The sequence below is a fragment of the Mauremys reevesii genome, linkage group 1, assembly GCF_016161935.1.
Source record: "Mauremys reevesii isolate NIE-2019 linkage group 1, ASM1616193v1, whole genome shotgun sequence".
NCBI lineage: Eukaryota > Metazoa > Chordata > Testudines > Geoemydidae > Mauremys > Mauremys reevesii.
The window spans coordinates 305497815-305522726 of record NC_052623.1 but is presented as its reverse complement, the minus strand read 5'-3'; the positions used below and the strand labels follow the sequence as shown (position 1 = coordinate 305522726).

Sequence of the window (24912 nt, the reverse complement as noted above, 5' to 3'; positions counted from 1 at the left end):
AATGAAAAGAAACAGAATTAAATCTTTCCCTGGATAAGTAAAAACAGATACCACTGCCATTCACTTTTTTATATAGACGTAAACAGTTAAATTACTGATGGAGGATGGGAAATTGGTACAATTTTTTTTACACCTACCATAGATTATTCATTAAAGAAAGGAGATTTACTTCTCTTGAGGAAGGTTTTTGTGTTAAAATAAATCCCAGTTTTCAAGCCATCTTTACTTTAGTAAACACGTTAAGTTAAAATAAATTGCAGTGTTACATGGCTCTGTATAGTATTATTAAAACTCAGTCAGCGTCATATGGACCAATACTGTATTTCCATTATATTGCACATATTCAGAATTGGAACGAACTTCTGTCATCTGGGCAATATGATTTGAGTCTCTACCTCCACAGTGATCACAGATGCACAGTGGTATACTTTTCACTCTCACCTCTGTTAAAGGAAGGAGGGAGATGTCCCAAAAGCAGTTTTCAGGAAAAAAAATGGACTAGTGCTTCCAATTACAAGAATCCCTGTCTTTCAGCTGCATCTGTAGTTATTTTTGCTCTGATATGCTCTTTTGAATTTATTGCCTCAATTCTGTATAGAAGTGGTAGTACTGAAATGTATTTACAACAGAATTCATAAGAGCTAGTAGCTGCAGAAAAATCATAAGCAAAGGGGATCAAATCCTTTCCTCTTTTCACAGGTGCACAACTCATGATATAAAGAGAAATCACTGTAGGGAGGCAGAGGGAGAGAATCACAAGGGAGTTCTCTGTACACTTCATACTGCGGTGTGCTGCATGTGAGTTACAACACACTACAACAAATCATTAGATAAAAATATAAATAATCTCCATCTGAAACAAGTTCATATGTTTGAGGTTTGTTTCAATTGTGGCTGAAACCTCTAATCATACAAAGCTTAATTAGAAAAGAAAAAGCATTCCAGGACCGCCTTACACTTTCCCCACCCCCATTCCATGTATCTTCCGGGGCTGCTGCCGACCCAAGGCACTCCACCCCGCAGGAGATTAAACACAACGACAGCCGCACGTACACCCAGCTGTGAGAGATTCGTTGGTGTACGTGCTTATGAATTCCCTGTTCCTTCCCCTTTAAAGATACTTTCCCCTGCATGTATGAAGGTTACCTCAGCATTATGTAGGTATGTTTGCATGGGTGTGGAATAAAAATCTACTTATGGAAACTGAATTTATCTTCATTATCCTCCATCATAGGGTGACTGTTACTAACATTCACCAACAATAGGTGCATGTGCATTGTTACAGTCGGGCACACACAGCAATCATTTCAAGGTTCATAGCATGGTGCAAACAAACAATGCCAGGCTCAGCACATTATAGCAACACATATTACTGTGGCTCATTGTTAAAATGCTCCTTCAAGGCTTCCCTCCACTGAATAGCCCCTCTGTTGAGTTCTTCTTATAGCCTTGTGTTCATAACGCACAGTACAATACTGAAGAGCACTGCAGGATCTGTGCTTTCTGACAGAGATGGCTGGCTCGCACATTACCAGAGCAGCTGAAAAGCATCTGGAAACCTAGTAGAATGCTCATGGAATGATGGGATTGAGAAACCTGCATCATGTGATGCTGAACCTGCCTCCATGAGGCATAGTAAACCCTTCCCAAAACACCCAGAAGGCCAGTTGCACAGTGGGATAGCTACACACAGTGCACTGCTCTCTGTGCTGATGCAAGAGCTGCTCCTGTGGATGCGTTCCACCAACACAAGAAGCATAGTGTGGACATGCAAGAGTGGTTTCATTACAGCAGTGGCTGTACATCAGTGTAACTTAAGTCAGCTTGACTTTGTAGCAGTGTCACTGAAACGCTTTTTATAGTGGCGGTGCTGAAAGCCAGCAGAACTATCCCCAAACTTTTTACCTTGTGCCCCCCATTCTTCCCCCCAGAGCTGAGGCTGGGAGCAAGGCTGTGTCTCCAGTAAGGGGGGACATGGAAGACATAAGGGGGCCGAGGCCAGGGCCACGGCTGCGGGCAGGCATGGGGCCAGCAGCCAACTACACATGGAGCCATTGATCACTACCTGTTGAGTCCAACAATCTAGCCAGCTATCTATCCACTTTATAGTCCATTCATTCAATCCATACTTCTTTAACTTGCTGGCAAGAATACTGTGGGAGACCGTATCAAAAGCTTTGCTAAAGTCAAGATATATCACATCCACCACTTTCCCCATATCCATAGAACCAGTTATCTCATCATAGAGGGCAATCAGGTTGGTCAGGCATGACTTGCCCTTGGTGAATGCATGTTGACTGTTCCTGATCACCTTCCTCTCCTCCAAATGCTTCAAAATGGATTCCTCGAGGACCTGCTCCATGATTTTGCTGGGGATTGAAGTTAGGCTGACCAGTCTGTAGTTCCCCAGGTTCTCTTTCTTCCCTTTTTTAAATATGGGCACATATTTGCCTTTTTCCAGTCATCCAGGACCTCCCTCCATTGCCACGAATTTTCAAAGTTAATGGCCAATGGCTCTGCAATCACATCCACCAACTCCCTCAAGACCCTTGGATGCATTAGATCCAGACCCATGTCCAGCTTTTCTAAATAGTCCTTAACCTGTTCTTTCACCATTGAGGGCTGCTCACCTTCTCCCCATACTGTGCTGCCCAGTGCAGCAGTCTGGGAGCTGACCTTGTCTGTGAAGACCAAGGCAAAAAAAGCATTGAGTACTTCAGCTTTTTCCACATCATCTGTCACTATGTTGCCTCCCCTATTCAGTAAGGGTCCCACACTTTCCCTGACCTTCTTTTTGTTGCTAACATACCTGTAGAAACCCTTCTTGTTACCCTTCACATCCCTTGCTAACTGCAACTCCAGTTGTGCCTTGGCCGTCCTGATTACACCCCTGCATGCTCGAGCAATATTTTTATACTTCTGCCTAGGCCAGCAGCTGGGATCCCACGTGTGCAGCCGAGAGCGGGGCTGGCACCTGGGACCTCGCGTGTGGGGCCGGGAACAGAACCCCAGGCATGGGGGCCAGCAGCTGGGACCCCGGGTGTGCAACTGGGAGCCAGGACCCCCGCATAAAACCTGGGGGTGCTGCAGCACCCTCTGCAGCCTTACTTCCCATGCCTATGCTTTATAGTGTAGATATCAGACCAGGGGTCGGCAACCTTTCAGAAGTGGCATGCCAAGTCTTCATTTATTCACTCTAATTTAAGATTTTGCATGCTAGTAATACATTTTAACATTTTTAGGTGGTCTCTTTCTATAAGTCTATAATATATAACTAAACTATTGTTGTATGTAAAGTAAATAAGGTTTTTAAATGTTTAAAAGCAGCAAAGAGTCCTGTTGCACCTTATAGACTAACAGACGTTTTGGAGCATGAGCTTTCGTGGGTGAATACCCACTTCGTCGGATGCATCCGACGAAGTGGGTATTCACCCACGAAAGCTCATGCTCCAAAACGTCTGTTAGTCTATAAGGTGCCATAGGACTCTTTGCTGCTTTTACAGATCCAAACTAACACGGCTACCCCTCTGATAAACGTTTAAAGAGCTTCTTTTAAAATTAAATTAAAATGCAGAGCCCCCCAGACCGGTGGCCAGGACTCAGGCAGTGTGAGTGCCACTGAAAATCAGCTCGCGTGCCGCCTTCAGCATGCGTGCCATAGGCTGCCTACCCTGATATAGACACTGTAAGGAATTATTTAAACAACTTCTATTTCCCTTGAAACCTCCTTATAACAATAAGGCAATTATAGTGAAATTACATTTCCAGTGGCAATTCATAGTCATTCATAGCAACAATGACTAGCCAGTGGGCCAGAGAAACAGTATAAGTGACTATTGCCTGGTGGTTAAAAGTATTTACCTAGGCTGGGGAGACACAAGTTCAAGTGCCTGCTCTAATGACACAGTGGAACAGCGCCAGAAGGAGACATCGAGAGAAACTTGCCCATTCCACAGCCCATTGGGTAAGGCACTCTCCTGCAATGTGGGAGACAGAAACTGTAATCTCTTTTCCACATCATACAGACGGGGGGGAACTGAACATGAGTTTCCCACATCCCCCTGGGCTATACGTTGTAAGGAAGGCTACTTCTTCCCCCACCACCCACAAAAATCTGTTTTGGATCGATTCTCTTTTGGATTTGGTTCTATTTGAAACGATTTTTCCCCACTTTTTTCAGAACTGACAGTGATTCAAAAAAATAAGTTATTTGCTCAGCTTTACCAGTGAGCAAGCTACTTCAGAGTAAGCATGTGGTCTGGCTCTAAATTCACATCATGTTACCATGGTAACTTACTTTGATTACTGAGGGAGGGGGGAGGAAGCACCAGCCATATAATATTTTCCATTATTATACTGCATAATATTTTTTCTCAGAATCTTATAAAAGCAATCCTGAGAAATGTGTATGTTCAATTTAACCATTTCTCTCAAATCAGCCATTAGAAGTGTTTTCAAGTAATACAGTATTTGTTCCTCTGAGCTGTAAATTTCAGCTATTCACTATAGCAAATGCCCCTGCAAACTAGCAAATATTCACATTGGTAAGTCTAGTTTGATTTATTGTTTTTCTATACTAAAATCTCGCCAGGGATTCTAAAACATGCATCTTCTCTGCTCCCTTGTGGGCCTGTGCTGGTAGGATTAGAACCTGCAGATGCCTCCTCCTCCCATTGATTTTTGTGAAGCCCGGAAGGCAAACACGAAAACCACCTGGAAGGGATGGTACACAGTGTGAATATCAATGTACTGACAAGTGGCTCTGGGGGACAGTAGAGCTGCTAAAACTGATCCACTGCCAGACATCAGCATTCAGAATGTAAAAGGAGAAAAGGGGTGAGAGGAAGGGAGAAATTTTCAGACACTCTGGCAGAAAGTCCAACAAGTTTATTTTGCTCCTGCTAAAATAATTATTTTCTGTATATCCTCACATTTGTTAGGTGAAGAAAGTGCACTGTGATGAACTAAATGGACTATGCAGGAAGTTTAGAGTGAAAATGAACCAGTGTTTAAATTTTATGAAGTGATTAAAGCTAACAAGGAGAAGTTCAAAGCCTGACATAAAGGTTTCCTTTATTCTCTGTTGAGATGCTGACTCAAACAATGCTGCATTTTACCTACTACTATTATAGGAAATGCCACCAGTAATGACTGAATTTACTATTAATATTATTTATTATTGTTATACCATTCATGTGTTCAACTCTGTAAATACCAAACATAAAAATAAAAAAGCCTCTTCTCCAAAGATCTTGCAATCTAAAAAACTAACATGGAGAAAAAAGGTTGCCTTCAGCAACCCAGGAGTTCAGTAAAAGCTGTCTATTCACTCACTTTAGTTTATTCTGTATTATTAACTTTAAACCTAGCTGATTAGATACAAAATTTGTTAAAACAAAAAAACAACATGCTAAATCTAAAAAGTGCTTTTCGAGCTAAATTATTAACTCCTTAAATAGCCATTTATATCTTTATCTACAGAGGGAGAAATATTACAACATAATTCATAATCAAAAATGCAAAATATAGATTTATTCAACATTATGGCTCAAAGAGAATGGCACCTCAATTACACTAAGCATGTCTTATTGGTTAGAGGCTAATAACTAGTGGTCATCTCCTATGCCCTTTGAAGACCATGGAAAACTTCTCACCAACTTTGATGGGCACAGAAGCAGACCCTTAAATAGGGACAAATCACATTTTATCATATTAATCACTGCACATGTTTTTGATTCTTTCAAAGTCAGTGCTCTAAATACTGTGATTATCTTCTCAATTACTAGAGAAAATTATTTAGTTTTACTGCAGTAATAACATAACAAAGGGGTTTTGTTAGGTTACATAGCAAAAGTACTCTGATATCACTACATATTCACTGTAGTAACTTTAAAATAATGATTACACACAAGGTTTAATACAAATGTGATGAGCTCTCATCATATTTAATGAGTAATTCAGAAAAATAGGTTAAATACTGAATACATGAAGGTTCATTCAGGCCAAAGTCCCACTGGCAGCCCCACAGTAACTTTTTCTTTCTAATTTTGCAAGATATAAGAAAATCATGATTTTTCAGGAGATGTAACCTTCCTTACTAATTTGTTATCCAACAAATTATATTATCAAATTCACTATTATATATGTAGTATCAAAAACACAACAACAACAGAGAAAATCTGTAAAGATACAAAGTTACTGTACTCTGTGTGAACAAATGAAATGTAATGGCTTGTGATATACAGGAGCTCAGACTAGATTATTCAATGGTCCCTTCTGGCCTTAAACTCTATGAATCTATGAAAGCACATCAAAAATAATAAAACTAGGGCCCCACTGGGAACTGCTAGCACAGATTAATATAAAGCAGATTACTATCAAAGGCGATTCTGCACAGATACATAGGTCAACACTAGCAGTTCCTTATGCAGGATCAGGGTCTAGGTTGGCAGAGCACACCACCACCACATCAGCCCAGAGAAGCCTATACACTAGGAAATTCATTTCTGGAGCACAGCTGGCAGTAGAGAAGTAACTGCTTAGGAAACAACTGGTCAAAAAGGACCCTAACTTTTGGGACCCCAGAAGTGAAAAGAGAAATGGCAGCTTCCTCATAAGGCCAACACTCTGTTGTTACCAATGTGCTATCCCTAAACCTTTGTATGTACTGGCCTGAGATTGCAATCTGATAATATTTATGTTACAACATTATATGAGTTAGCCAAACTTTGCATCTAAGGTCAAGTGGATGCCGCCCATACAATCAGTTTCCGGAAGTTGCAAGGCAGAGAAACAGTGGATATTAGACTTTCTTGTCAACTACTTCCATGATTTTACTATGTGTAAGTACTGAGAAATAGCAAAGGTTAAATCTTACCATTCCAAGACCACATTCTGTCCCATCAGCCAATGGCATATGCTGAGTACGACAGCCCTTGTGAATTCCTTCAGCACTTGTGCACCATAAGCGTTTGCATTGTTTCTGATAAGAAAACAAAATTTAATTTCCTTTGCTACACCTGTAACATCATTTTGTTCAATGGCCTACATATTAATTACATTTCTCTTACCACATGCATCTTGTAATGTTTGCAAATAGGAGAATTCTAAAAGCTATCATTAAAATATTTTTCACAAATGTTACTCCTTATAAAACAAGAGAAGAGAGTCTGCATTAGGAAAAACAAATAATATGGAATATTTTGATTGAACTCACTGGATTAGCAAAAATCAGTTAACTTCACATCATAACTTGGTATTTTATAAAAAATTAGAGGTTCAGGTTATTTACTACATATCGTAAGGTCTGAATATAATCACCATGTACAGTCATTAACTACTATTTCCACATAGTGGTACCAATTTATTGACAATGGGTCAAAATTCAAAAGTACCTTAGTGAGTCTAAGTCCCACTGAAAATCACGAAGGCACTTTTGAAAACTTTATTCAATATGATTTCACAGATGCAATATGCAGTACTGTAATAGTTCTGTCACAACTGCAGACTCAATCCTCAACTGTCGCCAAACTAGGGTTAGTTGTCCCCAAGTGGATGAACAGGAAAAGATGGCTTTAACAACATTTGTGGCTCCTCAGTCTAATTCAACCTCTGGTGTAAATTATCATTGATTACAATGGAGTTATTGCACATTTGGCATTTAGTGTTAAAAAAAATATTGAGTGGTTTTCACAGTAAGGGAGTATATGAGTCACACTATACATTTATGAATGAGAAAGCCTAAAAATTAAATGGTCATAAGGTGTTTAATTTTATAGATTAAATATAGTTAAATAGAAGTTATAAGATTTTTACAAATTAATATCATATACAATACTTTACTGCAAAAGAGGGTTTCAAGTTTATAGACTTTCCACCTCACAGATCGATTTGGGTACATGGAACATAGAACCTGGTCCAAAATCCCAGGATGTCCATGGAAAGACTTCCATTGATTTCAGTAGGATTTGGATCAGGGCAATAGAAAGGAAACCAAATATCCTAATTCTGTCAGTAAAACTGACTGTTCCAAGAATTAACCAATAGTTCATCTAAAAAAATATAGTAATAGAAAGAGTCTGTCTTCCTAATTACTACTGCATAGTATAAAAGTTATATTCTCCAGCTGGATAGACAGACAATCTAGATGGATATATCAAAATCATGACACAATCAGTGTTGAACATAATTACCTTTGGGTATACAAATCCTGACCATCTTAAATTATTCCACACTCACTATGGGCCAGATTCTGATTCCCTGCCTCACAGTGAATAGCAATTTGCTCGAAAAATATTCCCACTGAAGTTTGTCTAAATCTGATCCTATATTAACTGTCATATCTAATTAGTTCCACCCGGTAATGCTAATAAAGTCTTCTTCTGCAGGTGGAAACAGAGCCTTTATGCCATATTGGCAGTGCTTGCCCTTTAATTCTTAGCACTGAATGAATCCATAATGACATTTTAAAGTTTGCACAGACATCCAACAACTGAAATTCCATTTTTTATTGTATCAAGCTGTATACAGCTTTGTTTCCAGTTCACTGTTCTGCTATTAAGAAACTGTTGACCTTGACCTGTAGGTTAAGCTTACCATGAAAGCTATTCTAAGCACTGCAACTCTAACAGGCATGAGTTATAACATAAAATAAAGCACAGGATCTCTTTCTCATTCATTTCAGCATGTATATGAATTATTTATTTAATGAAAAATTATGCTTACTTTTAAAACCAAACGCACAATTAAAAACACTTTTTAAATTAATTAAAAATTGTGTAGTGACTAGGTTATTGTACAGATAACATGTAAAAATAAATAATTATTGAATACATTTGTAAGACAATAAGAGAAAAATACTGAAGTCAGAATACATCTGTATAAAATCAGTTTCCTACAACAACCACCTCATGCATAAATGCACAGACCTAAATCACCGTATTCCACTTACTCCTTAACACCACATAAAACTCTCCTAGCACTTAGAACTACCATGTCCTCTACCATGCTGATTTTTTAAACTCTTCCACGTGCTCAAGGAAAAAAACAACTGTTTAAAGATAAAGAGTCTGTGGGATTTCATTTCAATTTTGAAGAAACTGCAAATAATATTTTTCAAAAATTGTTAAATAAATGTTAAAGATGGGTTTCTGTGTTGTGTGACTTACCAGATAGGGGCATACTTGTGACCCAGGACCAAACATAAGTTCACACTGCTTGTTGACATCATACATTGATCCAGGCAGCTGTGATGAAAGATCATATATTCTTCCACTTGGTTTGTCGAGAAGGCATTCCCCATAACCAGTACTGTTATAAAATTAACAAAATGTAAATAAATTGGTTTTATTGAACTTTTACAAATATATAACTTTGGAGATAAGACCACTTTGTGATTATATTACAAAATGTAAAACACTAATTAATTGATTGTGGGGGCAGATCTTACAGTGTTTACATATGCATAACTCCCAACAAAGTAAGCTGTGGGTTTGCACATATATTTAGCTTCACAACTGCCTTTCTAAAATATCACATCAACGCAACAACAAACATAAAACTTCAAAAATAAACCATAAGAGATAGACAACTGTTATGATTTTAGGACAATCACCACTATAACTATGCAGCACAGCAATATGCAGTTTTTGTAATATAAAATAAAATTATTGAGGTTTCTATTTATTTTCAACTGTTTCATGTAAACTGTTGACAGTAATTCATATTTTAGATGCTGATCTACAAGTCTGCGTATTAAAATGAAAATTACAGGCATGGATGAAAATTTCCCCATTTTGATTCTGCTTAAGATTATCTTACAATTAATTCATCAACAATGCTCTCTTTTGTGCATTTTTGAGAAAATGAGAATTGAAAAAATTGTCATAGCAAAGGAAAAGATCAAAAGGTCATGACTCAGGAAAAATCTAATTATAACCAGCATTTCTCATTTTAAAAAGAAGCTTTTCATAAAAAGAAGAGGGTGTGCATTTTGATCTAGATACACCATGTTAAATATATTGATGTACTTGATTGTGTTGCCCAGGTTCTGATCCTGAAAAAACTGAAGCATGTCCTTAACTTAACACAGTGTGAGTAGCTTGAGACTACTCACAGTAAGTAAAGGTAAGCACCTGCATCAATCTTTGAAGGACAGAGGACTACTTTTCTAAGAATGAATATTAAAATATTAAACTGTTCAGTAACTGAAAAGCAACCCCATGGCAAGATAGCATATGACAAATAAAAAGGAACACAGAGTGCTATTAAAATAGCATACAGTTATATTTAAGCAATTTTTAAAAATAGTTTCAAGAGACAACAATTGAAAAAACAGACTACATTATATTGATACTTACTCAAGAAACTCAGTGATATATTTTTGACTGCATTTTGACCAGGTCCATGGACTTGTGTGATAATTTAGAGTTGGGGCCATTACATGGTACTGATATTTTATTCCAGCTTCTTTACACTTAAAACTATCATCATGGGGTATATTAAATCTAAAAGACAAACAAACACACTCCAAAAAAAATTCAGTAAAATTTCATTTAAGTTTACTTTATTACATCACCAGATGTTCAATTCTTAAGTTTTAAAATGCCTTTCATGTATAATGGGCCTCAACTGTAATTGTGCCTCTCTGCTAATATGGTGACAGATGCCCTAGAAATGCCTTAGATAGATTCTGTAGCATCTTTCATCCAAAAGGATAATAAAATATATTACAGACTGGGGGCTTAATTCTTACAACTGTTCAGAAAAAATGAATATTTTTTAAAAAGTAGGTGTATATTTTCACATTATGACCAAATTCTACCTTTAAATATCAAATGAGGCTCCAACTGTCTTACTAAAAACACACCAAAACTTACACCTTGTATTGCTCTATTTGTTTTAACATAAAAGTGTGTGAAAATCTTCTTATGAGTCGGGTTTCACTATGCATTCATCTTCCACCTATACTTTCAGTCTTTCACTTATACTTACGATCAAGTATGAGTCTATTAATTCATTTTGATCTGCATTGAGAATTATTCTGAATATTCAGTCCAACGTAGTCTTCCTAGCTTTTTTTTTTTACTATGTATAATATACATGTAGAGAAAATTAGTTATAGAGATTAGTATTACATTATCAGAGAAAGAACCACTCTGAGATTTTCAAGGCTAATTGGCATAAGTGCTTGAACTAGGGGTGCTGCTGCACCCCCTGGCTTGAAGTGGTTTCCATCACATACAGGGCTTACAGTTTGGTTCAATGGCTCTCAGCACCCCCACTATGCAAATTGTTCCAGCACCCCTGCTAAATGAGGATTAATTTCACTATAAGTTTGTGGCTAAACACCCTACTTGGCTCTGAAAATGTCAGCCTCTTTGGACCATGTCGTTTTAGACAAACGGTTTATCCAACATACTGTATACATTAATAAATAGGATACACATACTATATGCTCCCATACACACACCTTAATTGTGACTACTAAATACACAAATTATATGAAGTCCAGCATTATTATATTTATGCAACCAGCAAATTGCAATATTTTGCTCTTTGAGTTGAAGCATTGTTACATGTGGCATGCATCTAAGTGACCATGAAAGGCATATCCAATTCACAATATGGCTTCTAGGCTGTGAAATGCCATCATAACCTAAACTGTGGCATGCCTCACAGACCCAGAGCATGACATGCCTTTTACTTCATTGATAGGCATGGCACTTACCATGAGTTGTCCTTGTCTTCCTCTCATATTTTTAATAAGATATTTCTATTTGGTTGTGTATTCCTATGGTGCTCTAAAATGGTTATATTAGCAACTTGATATTTACTTAAACTGAAGTTATTTATTAAGGCTAGATTGTGGTTAGGGTAATAAGACTACCCTGGATGGGTGCAGGAGGTACCCATTCTAAGCTCCCTGAATGCAGTGTTCGATCTGTTCCAATCACAGCTCTGGGCACAAGGGACAAACAGGGGCTTTTGCAGCCAATGCTCCCCACGCTCACTGTGAGCAGGTGGATGGAGAGTGACAGAGCCACAGTTTTATTCTGGAAGATGTGCTTCAATCAAACACAAGGTATTTGGTTCAATACAGGGGTAACTGGGTGAAATTTAATGGCCACTAACATACAGGAAGTCACACTACATGATTTAATGGTCCTCTCTGGCCTTAAACTATGAATCTATTACCCCTACCTGTTGGCCAGCAGAGGCGGCAAGATGCAAGGGGGCAGAGAGAATGTTGTGTCCTGTAAAGAGCGTTTTTTATTTAAAAAAAAAAAAATCAAAACATTTGTTCCATTGGAAAGTATATACTTACACATGCCCAAGTTCATGTGCTATAGTAAATGCAGCACTTAATCCATTTTCTTCACTTATAGAACAGCTGCGCAGTGGGTCACACATTGTACCTAATTCCGCTAAACCTGGAAAAATGAATTTTTATATAAAAGCCTAACAGTAAAATATTCATGTAGAAGTACTGACTATATTGGATATTAAGCGGTACATGTTCAAAGTGATGCTTAATGGATATAGCCAGAGGCACACAAATTAAGCACCTACCTTGATCCAGAAAATCATTCCCAGAATATATATCAAGCCAAGGTTATATTACCAAGGATGCAATATCATAAAGGTTCACTTTCTAAGATGCACATTGTAAACTTTACATTTACAGTATGATTTCCTCATATCTGTAATACAATTCTCTTACAAGTTCTCTTAAAAAATATTATACTGATTTAACAAAGTAGCTTACCTAGAGTATCACACTTCTCTCTAGCTCTGCAGATATCTTCCCTTGAAGAAAAAGATTTTATTTGAAACTATTAAAATATCCAAAATTGTATTCCAAACAATAAAAAACACAGAGGACCAGATCCTGAGCTGGTATAAATTGATGTAACTATATTGACTTCAATGGAGTCAATAGATCAGAACCTTCAATGATTTAAACCAGATGTGGATTTGATGCATAATTTTTAATATTTAAATGTATAGAGCAGTTTTAAATTCTTGTGAACAAGTTAATTTAAACTTAACAGACTTGGCCCATACTATCACTGTCTCTCAAACCTGCACGGAACAGACAGCGTAAATGCTACGTCCCAGATCCCGATACTTAGGTAGCAAGTCCTGTTTTTAGGTGCTGCTGCAACCCCCAAAACTCCCATTGTTTGGCTGCCACCTAACCCCATAGGCATCTAAACTCACTCAGTGCCTAAGTTTCAGTAGTAAAAGTTCCCTAGGTGCCTACTTTCCTATCTCTGAGCTTGCACACTGCAGCCTCACTCTAGGCCTCTGGGCACCCACCTCCTGCCTAAGTGCCAGAGCAATCCACGAGCTGGGGAAAGACAGGTGGCCACCTGCCTACGTTTTCATGTGGACCCAGTCCAGTAGGCATGCTCAGAGGCCACCTAACTGCACACGAAACAACTCAGGGGATGTGGGGGGGAGGACAGAAGGTGGATCTGCCTTATAATCTTTAGCCCAGTGGTTAAAGAACTCACTAGGATTTGGGAAACCACCAGTTCAAGTCCTCCCCACCCAGTTGACAGGGAGGGATTTGAACAGAATCTTCTACCTCTCAAGTCAGTGTCTTACCCAATGGGCTATAAAGTCATCCCCACTCTGTCTTTGCCCCCAAATGACATTTAATTATTCAATTATTTAATTAAAGTAGAACTTCAGTAGGACAGATTGAGGGAAACCCACACCAGAATATTCTATGGCCTAGAGATTAGGCCATTCACCTGAGAAATAAGAGACTCCTGTCCAAATCTCTTCTCCTCATTAGGCAGAGGGAGGAATTGAGCTAGCGGTCTCCCACATTCTGGGTGAGTGCACTAATCACTGGGATAAAAGTTATCAGAGTTTCCTCCCAGTTGTTTGTGTGGAATAAGGCAGCCTCTGAGTATACCTACTGGACTGGGCTCCACATACAACTTAGGCAGAAAAGCGCTTATTAGGGTGACCAGCTGTCCAGTTTACGCCAGGAACCACGGCCAATGGGAGCTGCAGGAATGGTGCCTGTGGGCGAGAGCAGCTTGCAGAGCCGCCTGCTGTGCCTCTGCCTAGGAGCCGGACCTGCTGGCTGCTTCCGGGGCGCAGCGCAGTCCACAGTGCCAGGACAGGCAGGAAGCCTGCGCCTTAGCCCCACCTGCTGCACCACTGACCAGGAGCCACCAGAGGTAAGTTCGCCCCAACCCCGAGCCCCAGCTCTGAGACCCCCCACAAACCCGGAGCCCCCTCCTGCACTCCAAACCCCTCATCCCCAGCACCACCCTAGAACCTGCACCTCAGCCCAGAGCCCTGACCCCCTCCTGCACCCCACCCCCTGCCACAGCCCAGAGTCCCCTCCCACACCCTGAACCCCTCATCCTCACCCCAGAGCCCACACACACTCCCACACCCTGAACCCCTCATTTATGGCCCCATCCCGGAACCAGTGCCCCCAGTTAGAGCCCTCATCCCCTCCCACACCCCAACCCCTGAAAGTTTGCAACCCTAATACCTATCTTCCCCCATTTTGTGGATTGCTAGCGGAGCTAGGCACCTCACTGCAGCCCAAATTGAGACACTGAACTCCATAAAATGGGCAGGGTGAGCCTTAATACACCTTCTTCTTCTTGGGTCTTCCATTGGCTAGCTTAGGCAGTTCTCCACCTAACGTGCTGGCTTTGTGGATCACATTCTAAGGTGCCTATCCATCCCCATTTATTGTATAGAAGGCTATGGGCCTAACTCCAGTTCTATGTATCACAGTGTTGTTCCTGTGGTTTTATAGGGGGATAAAAGTTAAGTGTCATGACACTCAGCATCACAATCCCTAAGTCCCTTTTTGTGGATCTCAGCTTATGCTATTTCCCTGGAGGGTCACAATGCAGAGCAAGCATAGAAATGCTGCTGAAAATTGTGCAATATTGTTCCAGAAATTTGAAACTGCCCTAAGCAGAGGAACCAACAACTCTGCTGAAATAAGAAAATAAAATTCAGGACAAGATCTAAATGCAGCTTTTTTTTTTTTCCAGTGGATATAAAACAATATATCAGAGCAACTGAAAGAGAGAGAACAATTAGGGAGGGTATATCTTTTATGCTTGAACACCAGAAAGACCGGGAGAAGTGCAGACAGGAGGAATATATATTAAATCTAATGCTTTCCCCCCTGTAAAGTATTTATTAATTTTGTATACTACTCTCCAAAAGTAGACCATCATTATGTCAGTGCAATGGATTCCATTAATGTTATTGCTTTGGTACAGCACCCTAGCACTTACTGAACTGTATTAGTATAGTGAGTAGAACCTTCATTTCACCACATCACAATTTCAGGGGTGATCCTGCTCCCACTGACTTTAATGGGAACTGTATCAGCTGGCCTGTTACCAACACAACATTGTCATTGTAATTTTTCATGAATTGTTTCTCTGTGGTCTCAGGATACAACTACACTTTAGCTGAAGGTATAGTTTCCAGCTCAGGTAGATATATGCACGCTAATTCTGATTGAGCTACCATGCTAAAAATGGAAGCATAGCCACAGAGGTGCAGGCAGTGGGATGGGCTAGCCATTGGAGTAAGTACTGAAAGTCTCTGGCAAGACTGTACTTGGGCAGCTAGCCAACCCTACCACCTGCGCCACCACGGATACACTTCTATTTTTAGCGTACTAGCTCACTCAAATTAGCGTGCATACATCTACCTGAGCTGGAAACTATACCTTCAACTCAATGCATCCTCGGAGTACAAAACATTTAATTTTATTCCACTATTGATTTCTTCGTTTAATTTAATTAACTTTGAAATATTTCAGTGCAACAGTTAAAAATGTCAGAAACAAACTGTTACTCGTCTGACCTAGTTCAATAAATGTGACTATTTCAGAGGCTGTACCTTGTGATGAGAACAGCAGTATCATGATGAGAAGGGTGAGCATCATCCAGAATATTCTGTGTTTGTTGCCATAAACAAAAATTACGAAGAGTGGTAGCTGCATTAAAACTGATGGCTGGTCCTTCCTGTACAGGAAATTGCCAAGACACAATAAAGACTGTAAAACTCATTCACTTGCAATAATTCAGTCATGTGGGATCCAGTTCTGCAAGCTGATCTGTGTGGGTGAACAGCAGGCGGGGAGTCAATAGGGCCCTACGCAGGAGTCCACACATACAGATTAATTTGCAGGATCAGAGTCGTAATGTGGCCAGTAATCAGACAGACAGTAATATAACCAGTCTTTAAATCAGTAAGTATAACCCTGTGTCATATACTGATTACAAAGACACTGTTAGAAAAATATTTATGACAAAATAAATCAACATAAAAACATATTTAAAAAAATTCAGATCTGTGTTATGCACACTATCTTGGACTGATACAATTTATAACATCTAATTTGTCATTTTTTTTTAATTTCACTTAAGTTTGGACGATAAAACTACATAGGTCTTATGTTAAATATCATTTCCTCCTTCTCGTACACTGCTGCCCTACTGACAGACCACAGACGACAACTCGGGAAGGAGGAACCATTTGTAAGATTCTCTTTGTGGCATTTTCAGCAGATTGTATAAGGATACTATCTCCCATGCACCCTGCAAAACAAAAGATCTCAGGGGATCCATCAGCAACTAGGGCCTCCATACTGCCACCTGTCGCACGACCCCTCTAGGGAACTCCCTCATTCCCCTGTCAATATGGTATTAATGAAGCCATGCTCAGGAGACTTATCCTGCAGGTAGCTGCCCTATAAGCCCTTCTGAGGGTCTGACTTAAAGCCCATTTAAGTCAATGGGAATTCCTAAAAGAAGGGATAGGAGGAGTTCTATAATAAAAATAAAAGGCTCTGTAGTAAAGCTCTCTGTGTGTGTAAACTAATTTCACTTGGGGCTAGAGTTAACCCTGACACCTACATTCTTTTTCTGTTTTGTTTGGTTCTGGTGGAGGTTTGTTTTTATATCAACAAAGTGATGGTCATAGTAAAAGTAAGTGTAACTGACCTTAACATTTAAAAAACAAACTGTTTTTGTTGACTTGCATCCGAAGAAGTGGGTATTCACCCACGAAAGCTCATGCTGCAAAACGTCTGTTAGTCGATAAGGTGCCACAGGATTCTTTGCTGCTTGTTTTTGTTGAAATTATTTTTAAAAATTAGCCTGCAAACAAATATTTTGTGCCTAATCTGTTAATAAGTATATTTTTCTTACCTGTTCATTGTGAATTACAATTAGTTTTACAATCATTATATTTATGAGATTTCCAATACTTGAATCTTTGTAGATTGCTGCAACCTAGAGAGAAAAAATTCATAGGATTAGATTGCTAAAACCATATGGAAAACTTGAGATCTCTTAGTATTTTCATACTCAGTTATTTAGTTAAATTTTTATATTCAGTTATAAGATTCAAATACCACATTGGTTACCAGAAGATGGAGAAATTATATTCAGTTACACCTTTGGCAATCTGTCATTTCTGTACTATAACTGAATATACTTGTTTACTATAACTCAGTAATTAACACTGAATAAGACTAAGGTCAAATGGACTCTCCACAGATATGACAGAGACAAGATTGGTACTGGACTGACTTCTGTAGGTGGAAAGTACAAGCCTTCAAGCTACACAGAGCTCTTCTTTAGGTCTGGGGAAGGAAGAATAGTGTTTGAGCTAAATTTAAGTTGGAACAGACTGTTAAACAGAAGGGCTAAAATGTTGGAGGCGGTCACTTGAAATGAAGTGGGAAATTGGGCATTAGATTATTATGAACAGAGGGTCTGAAATGGGCAATTTAGGGCACCAGGCAGTGTGGTGTGTTACAAATCGTTGTAATGAACCAGAAAACCAGTGCCTCTGTTAAATTCATGGCTTTTGGTGTCTATCAGAGTTATGAATTAAAATTCCCAAGTCTGCCTTTTGAAGGTGTTGTGCAGGTTTCCCCAAGGACAAGTATTGCAAGATCAGATATGGATGGATCACTTTGTGAAAAGTGTTCGACCGCAGGTGATGTTTGTCTTATCATTTTTCTGTGTGAGTTCATTCAAGAGTGTAGTGATTGTTCCATTTCACTCACATAGCTGTTGTTGGGGCATTTGATGCACTAGATAAGGTACATCACATGTTGTGACAAGCATGTGAAGGACCCATAAATCTTGAAAGGTGTATTGTGGGGGTACTGATCATCATAGCAGTGGAGATATGTCCACAAGTTTTGCATCTGTTGCTCTGGCAGTGTCTGGTGCTGCTTTGAGTTGGTGTGTCCTGGTCTATGGGGAGCTTGCTTTGGATGATGAGCTTGATGAGGTTGGGGGGTTATTTGAAGGCCAGAGGAGGAAGTTTGGGAAAGATTTCTTTTGGACACGCCATTGAAGTTAATGGAAGCTTTGCCACTAACTTTAGTGGGAGCAGAACCAAAATTTAAGAGACTAGTTTCACAATATGCCTCAAAACTGCACCAAATATTTTGCAGGAGATATTTTTTACACATGCAAAACCTACATTTGCATAATCAAACAGGCATTTCTGCACATAAATCAGGTAGCTAGACCACAGCGTTCACTGGCTAAACCCACAGACCAGGGTGAAGCCACACTGAAAGCTTACCCTTCATGTAGAAAAGTAACTGTGTGTGAGGGATCGCAGGTCTCAAACGCAGACCTAGAAGTCTCCAAGCAGTGCCCAGACCACAACTGCCACCTGACAGTTCTCCAGAACCATAAGGGATAGGTGCTAGCAGAACTCTGGTCCACCAGACGCTCTGCCTATGAAGCTCCTGATTGGAGCAGACATCCGGCCCTACCGATTGGCCCACACTACCTGAGCCAGAAGAAGACACAGGAAATTGTCTAGGCAATTGAATGAACTCCTAATCAGCTGACGTATAGGACCCAAAGCCCTGACTCTGGTTTGACACTGGCATTGTTATCTGACTCCAGTTTGATCCTTGATACTGCTACTGATTCTGATTTTGGCTTCACCTCTGGCACTGTTCCCTGGTTCCTGACTCTGACTTGACCCTGGGCATGGCTATCTGACTCCAGTCCTGACCCTCAGCATGAGTCCTGACACCCACACTCTGGCCCCAATCCTTGGCATGATCCTGACCCTGTCTCTTGCTCTGACTCTGACTTCGGTTGCTGGCTTCTGACACATTACCCTCTTATCCAAGAGCACACTGTATTTTCTCCAGTGACTGGATTTCTTAAGGGCCTCAGTTATATTTTTTCTGCAGTTCAGTAGCTCCCTCCCTCTTGGGACCTCTATGGTATGAACAGGATTGATGAGTCTCCCCTTTGAACCCTTAATAACATCTTCCCTTTACTACCTATCAGTGAAGACTGCCTTTTTAGTAGCCATCACATCAGCTCAAAGGTCGGGAGGGGAGAGATTCATCCCCATATGATGGATTCCCCTTATACAGTATTTCAGAAGGCTAGAGTTACTCTCAGGCCTAACCCCAAGTTCCTGCCAAAAGTAGGCTGTAGGAGGAATTCAATGTCTCTGATCTCAGTTCTAGGGTGTGCAACCACTGCACCATTCCTTCAAAAGTACCAGCATGTGCTTCTGTCTGCAGCTAACCAGAGGGTGAGTGTGCAGGAGAGGAGGAGGAGGACCAGAACCAAGCCTCCACCTCATAATCCCTTTTGTGATGATGAGCACATACAGAGACACTATCACTAAGCCGCTCTAGCATTTGGGTCTTCTCTTCCCTCCAGATCCTCAGCTGGTGTTAATTATGTACTACTATTATTAATTATTATTATTACTGTTGTTTATTACCATAGTGCCTCGGAACCTTAGTCAACATGAACCAGGACCCTATTGTGCTAGGCGCTGTACAAACACAGAACAAAAATCACAGTCCCTGACCCAAACAGCTTACAATCGAAGTAGCTCCATTAGCTGAAGCCAGCTGAGAATCTGATTATTATTTTGAAAATGCTTGTAGCACAAATATAAAATAACCTGGGCATTTTATTTCACAACAGCTACAAAAATTGCACTGCTGTGTAAATTTATTCATTTTACTTTAATATTACAGTGAATTATGTATTACTAATTCTTTTAATGTTTTATCAAATCAAGGGCTAGATTTTACCACATTCCCTTATGGTAAGTAGCACCTTACTGCACTGAAGTCAACAGAGCTACCAGCTAAGGTTCTGGCCCCAATCTTCCTATATTTACAGAAGGTCCTTGTTTCAATACAGAATTCCATCTGACTGGATGCAGATGCTCCAGTAAATTTAAAGGGTATATAATTTTACAGGGAAAATACCAGAACAATAATAAATTCACTTACTATTGGCAACATCACTTAAGTTTACTTACTATTGACATAAGTGTTAATATATAGTGCTGCAAACTCCGTCCATGGTGGCGAACCATTTTGGTATCAGCTGTAACCATCACCTCTACATATCTTGGATAGGAAAGAAAACGTTTTTTCCGGGAATGTGGATTGCTTCTATCAACCTCTATTGATAGATTTTTAAAAGCATATTCTAAAACTGTGGCCTTTTGTAAAATATTTAGGTCTTCATTTAAACTGCTGTAGTCTGGAAATGGTAAAGTGATTTTCTTCATCTCTTTTTCTGTAAGATAAAAAAAACAGTTACTATAGCATGCAGTTTCTAAAATTAACGAGAGTAAGGAGAAAGATTGCACAAAATAAAGTGAGAAAGCTGTAATATTTATGATCTGCTTCCAAAATGAATCAATGTAAGCATAAAACATTAGATAGGGAAGCCTGAAACAGGAATAGCAAACGGGATATTTACAGTACACTATTATACAGCTGTCCAATATTTGGTGTAATTGTAAGAAATGATATTGATACTACCCTAGTGCCTAAGAGCCCTAGTCAATGTGGACCAGGAGCCTATTGTGCTAGATGCTGTACAGACAGAGCAAAAACATCGTCCTTGTCCCAAACAGGGGAAAGAGACATGTTACCTTTTAGAATGCAAATCATTTTAAAATTCAAACTGACAAGCTGGAAGGACAAGAGCAGTGTGATGTCCGCCTGCATGAACCTCAGTTTAAGGGGGAAAATCTGATACTATGCAGTTGTAGACAAGACAACAACTCATTGTAATAGCTACACTAACCACCAAGGCTTAAAACAAACATAGATATAAAAGAAAGATCTCAGAACTACTACCCAATTGCTGTCTCTGCCCAGACTCTGGCTGCACATGTTCAAAGGGGTTCTGCAAGGACACAGATTAATTGCATTAAATGTATGTGAAGGAGTCAAAGAAGCAAGAATTTGACACACAGAGGAGGAAGAAAGAGAGGACAAAGGAATGCATAATCAAGGGCCAGGTTGTGGAGCCTTCCCCATTTGTGCTCCTTGACCACAAGGCCTGCTCCAAGCTAACGCCACTAGTCTCATCAAGGGAAGTAGGAAAGACAGAGTGAAGTTGGGGCCATTGCCCTTCCCTTTCGGTTCCCCCCTCCCCCTCAGCCAACTAAACTAAGCTAGCACAGGGAGGAGAAACTCATGATCTATACTTCCAAAGGGTGATGAAACTGTAGTGCCACTGTAGCACATAGCTAGCCACAGCCAGAATTCCTTCCGACGTGCCTCTGGCACCAATCCCCCCCACCCTCCAATATTCTTTAGCCCATAATATGATCTGAATGATTTTGATACTATAGCACAAAACAAAAAGTTACCACTACAGTAATTGATACGTTAAGCATAGAAAAGTTTTAGCATGCACAAGAGCTGCTTTTCACATATATTTCATAAGCTTTATTAAATGTCAAAATGAGCAGTGTATTTTCATGACAAAAAAGGGCATTTATCATCTAGTGAGCAAACAACATACACATTTAAAACATTTACAATCAATGTTTACCAAATATTCAAACAACTCAGAAGAAACTGTTCTATACAATCAAATATATAACACAACTTTAGATAAATAAAAATTTATAATACATTAGCAATAATGTTGCTTAAGTTTGTGTTTACCTGAAAGACTGGAAAGGTACCAGTTCCGGTCTCTTCAGGTAAATAATGTATGTTTTATAATCTTCCATGAAAGGGATGGGATTGTTTTTCTTTAAAATAAAACAGGGACATTAAATACAAAAAATTACATTTAAATAGTAAAATTGTGACACAAACCAACAAAAGCCAGGAAGTGTATAAACAAGGCTGACACTGAAGACTTAACTCAGGTCATTACAGGGATTTTGTTTTGTTTACACTTTTATGTCCTTACTATCATGTAAACATAATTTTTTGTATTTAATTAAGGGCCTGAATTCTTTGTGCACCAAAAACCCCTAGTCCCAATTTGAGGAGACATACCCGTGCTAGCTCTGAGAGCACAGCCTTAGCAACACAAGCTCTAGGAGGGGCATGCCACCCTGACTATGTCCCTAGAGTCTCCGATGGGTACGTGTGCAGGGAACCTAGCCCTTCCATCACTTGTGCCGCCAGGGCTACCCACTATTTTTAGCACAGTAGCTTGATCAGTGCTAGGGGCAGGTATATCTCCTCAAACTTGGGATTACACCCCCAGCTTGAAGTTCAGCCATACCCTAAGACACCCAACTCCTTATATAATACATGGGGAGAGTTAGGCCCCAGAGAATGTGATTCACAAAAGCCAGCACACTGACCATGGAGCCGCCTAAGCTAGCCAGTAGGAAATACTGAAGAGAGGAACTTGGCCTAAGCCTTGCCTCCAAAGGGACTTCAGCACCTAAGTCTAGCTGGTGTCATTCTTGCTCCTGCTCTAGCCCAATCCATATTTAATTATTTATACACAGTGGAACAGTTCCAACAGAACAGACAGGAAGCCCTGCTACAGAATATCCCCATAGCCTGGTAGTTAGGGTATTCTCCTGGGAAGTGGGGAATGCAATTTCACAATCCCATCTCACATTAGGCAGAGGAAGGAATTGAACTTGGTCTTCCACAGCCTGGGTGAGTGCCCTAATTGCTGAGTTATAAGGGAGGAGCTACTATTCCTCTTCCTCCTCTCTGTCCCCTAGCTGTTTTATGTTGGTTTAGATGTGCTTTGAGAACATCTACCAGATCAGGCCCCAAATGGGAAACACCTATGTTGTGAATCCTACTCAGAATGATCAGTGAGTGAGGCACTGAGCTGCTGTGCGCCGTCAGGATTGAGGTGGCTTTGCACATGCTCAGCAGCAGAAACTTAAGTACCTACGGACTTCAGTCCCCTGCATAATTAGGAGGCACCTGAACAGGGGTTTTGTAAATGCCAGTAGGGCCTAAATGTCAGACTTAGGTGCTAAAGTGGCAGCAAGACTCCTAGGTTCCCCTTGTGACTCCCACTCTGGGTGTCTAAAGCAAGCCAACCAAAATAAATATCCAAAGTCTGATTTGCCTGTCAGAGGCTAACAGTGGATTAACTCGATTGAAGTCAATAGATGTATACTGATATAAAAATCAATGTAAATGAGGAGAGGCACCCAACAGCATTTTTCTAAATGCATCTTCTACGGAATACAAAAACTGTGAATCTACTTGTAAATGGTTCTGCTACTTTTCACGAGTAAATGAATCTGATCCTTTATTTTTTAGCACAACTCTGTCTGAACAAGTACAGCAAATACAGCAAAGGTTTTCAGTAGAGCTGATTTGTTATCTAATACTTAAAAAACTGAAATGCTAATTATTCTGTGAAGATACAATCATAAAGGGTCACATTCTCCTACTCTTACTCACAATGAGTAGTACCATATTCCATGAGGAGTACCTTTGATATCAGTGCAAATATGTATGGCGTAAGTACTCAGTGAGAGTAAGGGTGACAGAATATGGCTCCAAATGCATAATATTACTCCTAATATTTTTTAAAGTACTGAACTATAATTTATGCCCCCAGTTAAAAGAAAAATGACCATACAATTTCCCATGTATAGCCACATGGCTACATGTAAGGGGGCTTAACTGGGTTTTAGTATCATAATTCACTTGATTGTGATAAGAAAGGTATCATTTCTGAGAAAATTACGCTCCAGGGAAAGCAAGCTGGTGGAGGAGTATTCCACAAATAGTACGTAATTGAATTGCCATACCAGTCACTGGACAATGTTCAGCAATGTAAAGGCTTTCAGGAGGTCACTGTATCTCCACCATGTGTTGCCATATGTTGTCCTGCATTCAGAACCAGGAAGATCTTACAAGAGGATGGGGATTGGGATACAATGAACAATATCAACAAAGACCTATTAAAATTAGAATCTGGCAGCTTTCAGAAAACTTACAATTATCAGTTTAATATGTCGATGGATCTGATCTGTGGGGGTATGTCTACACTGCAAAAAGCAATAGTGAGTCTCAGGACCGGGTCAAATGACAGGCTATAAATAGCAGCATAGACATTTCTGCTTGGGCTGAAGCCTGGGCTCTAAGACCCGCACCAGGTTTCAGAGCCTGGGTGCCAGCCCAGCAGGAATGTCTACACTACTATTTTTAGCCCTATAGCACAGGCCCCATGAGCCCGAGGCAGTTGACCTGGGCTCTGAGACTTATTGCCATGAGGGTTTTGTTGCAGTGTAGACGTATCCTGAGAGGCTTACCATGCCTATGTTTTTAATCTTTGAAAATCTAGGGCAATTTTAAGTTTTGGAGTATGAATGCTGGCAGGAGAGAGATCACTTGATCATTACCTGTTAGGTTCACTCCCTCTGGGACACCTGGCATTGGGTCACTGTAAGTAGACAGGATACTGGGCTCGATGGACCTTTGGTCTGACCCACTATGGCCATTCTTATGAAGAACTTTATTTTAAACTGGAGACATACAGTTATGATGTGGGATATTTATTCACAGCTGCACATTTATAAATGTTCATGAAAAAAATTAATGAAAACAAGGGGATCAGATTTTGATCTCATTTATGCTCATGCTAA

General features: G+C 39.9%; 1 protein-coding gene across 1 annotated transcript in view; it reads right to left on the bottom strand.

Annotated features, from left to right (window-relative positions):
• ADAMTS20 (ADAM metallopeptidase with thrombospondin type 1 motif 20) overlaps nucleotides 1–24912 on the bottom strand; it is a 165366-nt gene that overhangs the window by 103919 nt on the left and 36535 nt on the right. Inside the window, exons 4-11 of the mRNA XM_039511994.1 lie at nucleotides 20341–20603; nucleotides 17217–17300; nucleotides 15904–16028; nucleotides 12767–12807; nucleotides 12326–12431; nucleotides 10359–10505; nucleotides 9168–9309; nucleotides 6878–6982 (exon numbers count right to left, since the gene is read on the bottom strand). Of these exons, the coding sequence (XP_039367928.1) occupies nucleotides 6878–6982; nucleotides 9168–9309; nucleotides 10359–10505; nucleotides 12326–12431; nucleotides 12767–12807; nucleotides 15904–16028; nucleotides 17217–17300; nucleotides 20341–20603 (1013 nt within the window). The remainder of the gene's footprint in view (nucleotides 1–6877; nucleotides 6983–9167; nucleotides 9310–10358; nucleotides 10506–12325; nucleotides 12432–12766; nucleotides 12808–15903; nucleotides 16029–17216; nucleotides 17301–20340; nucleotides 20604–24912) is intronic.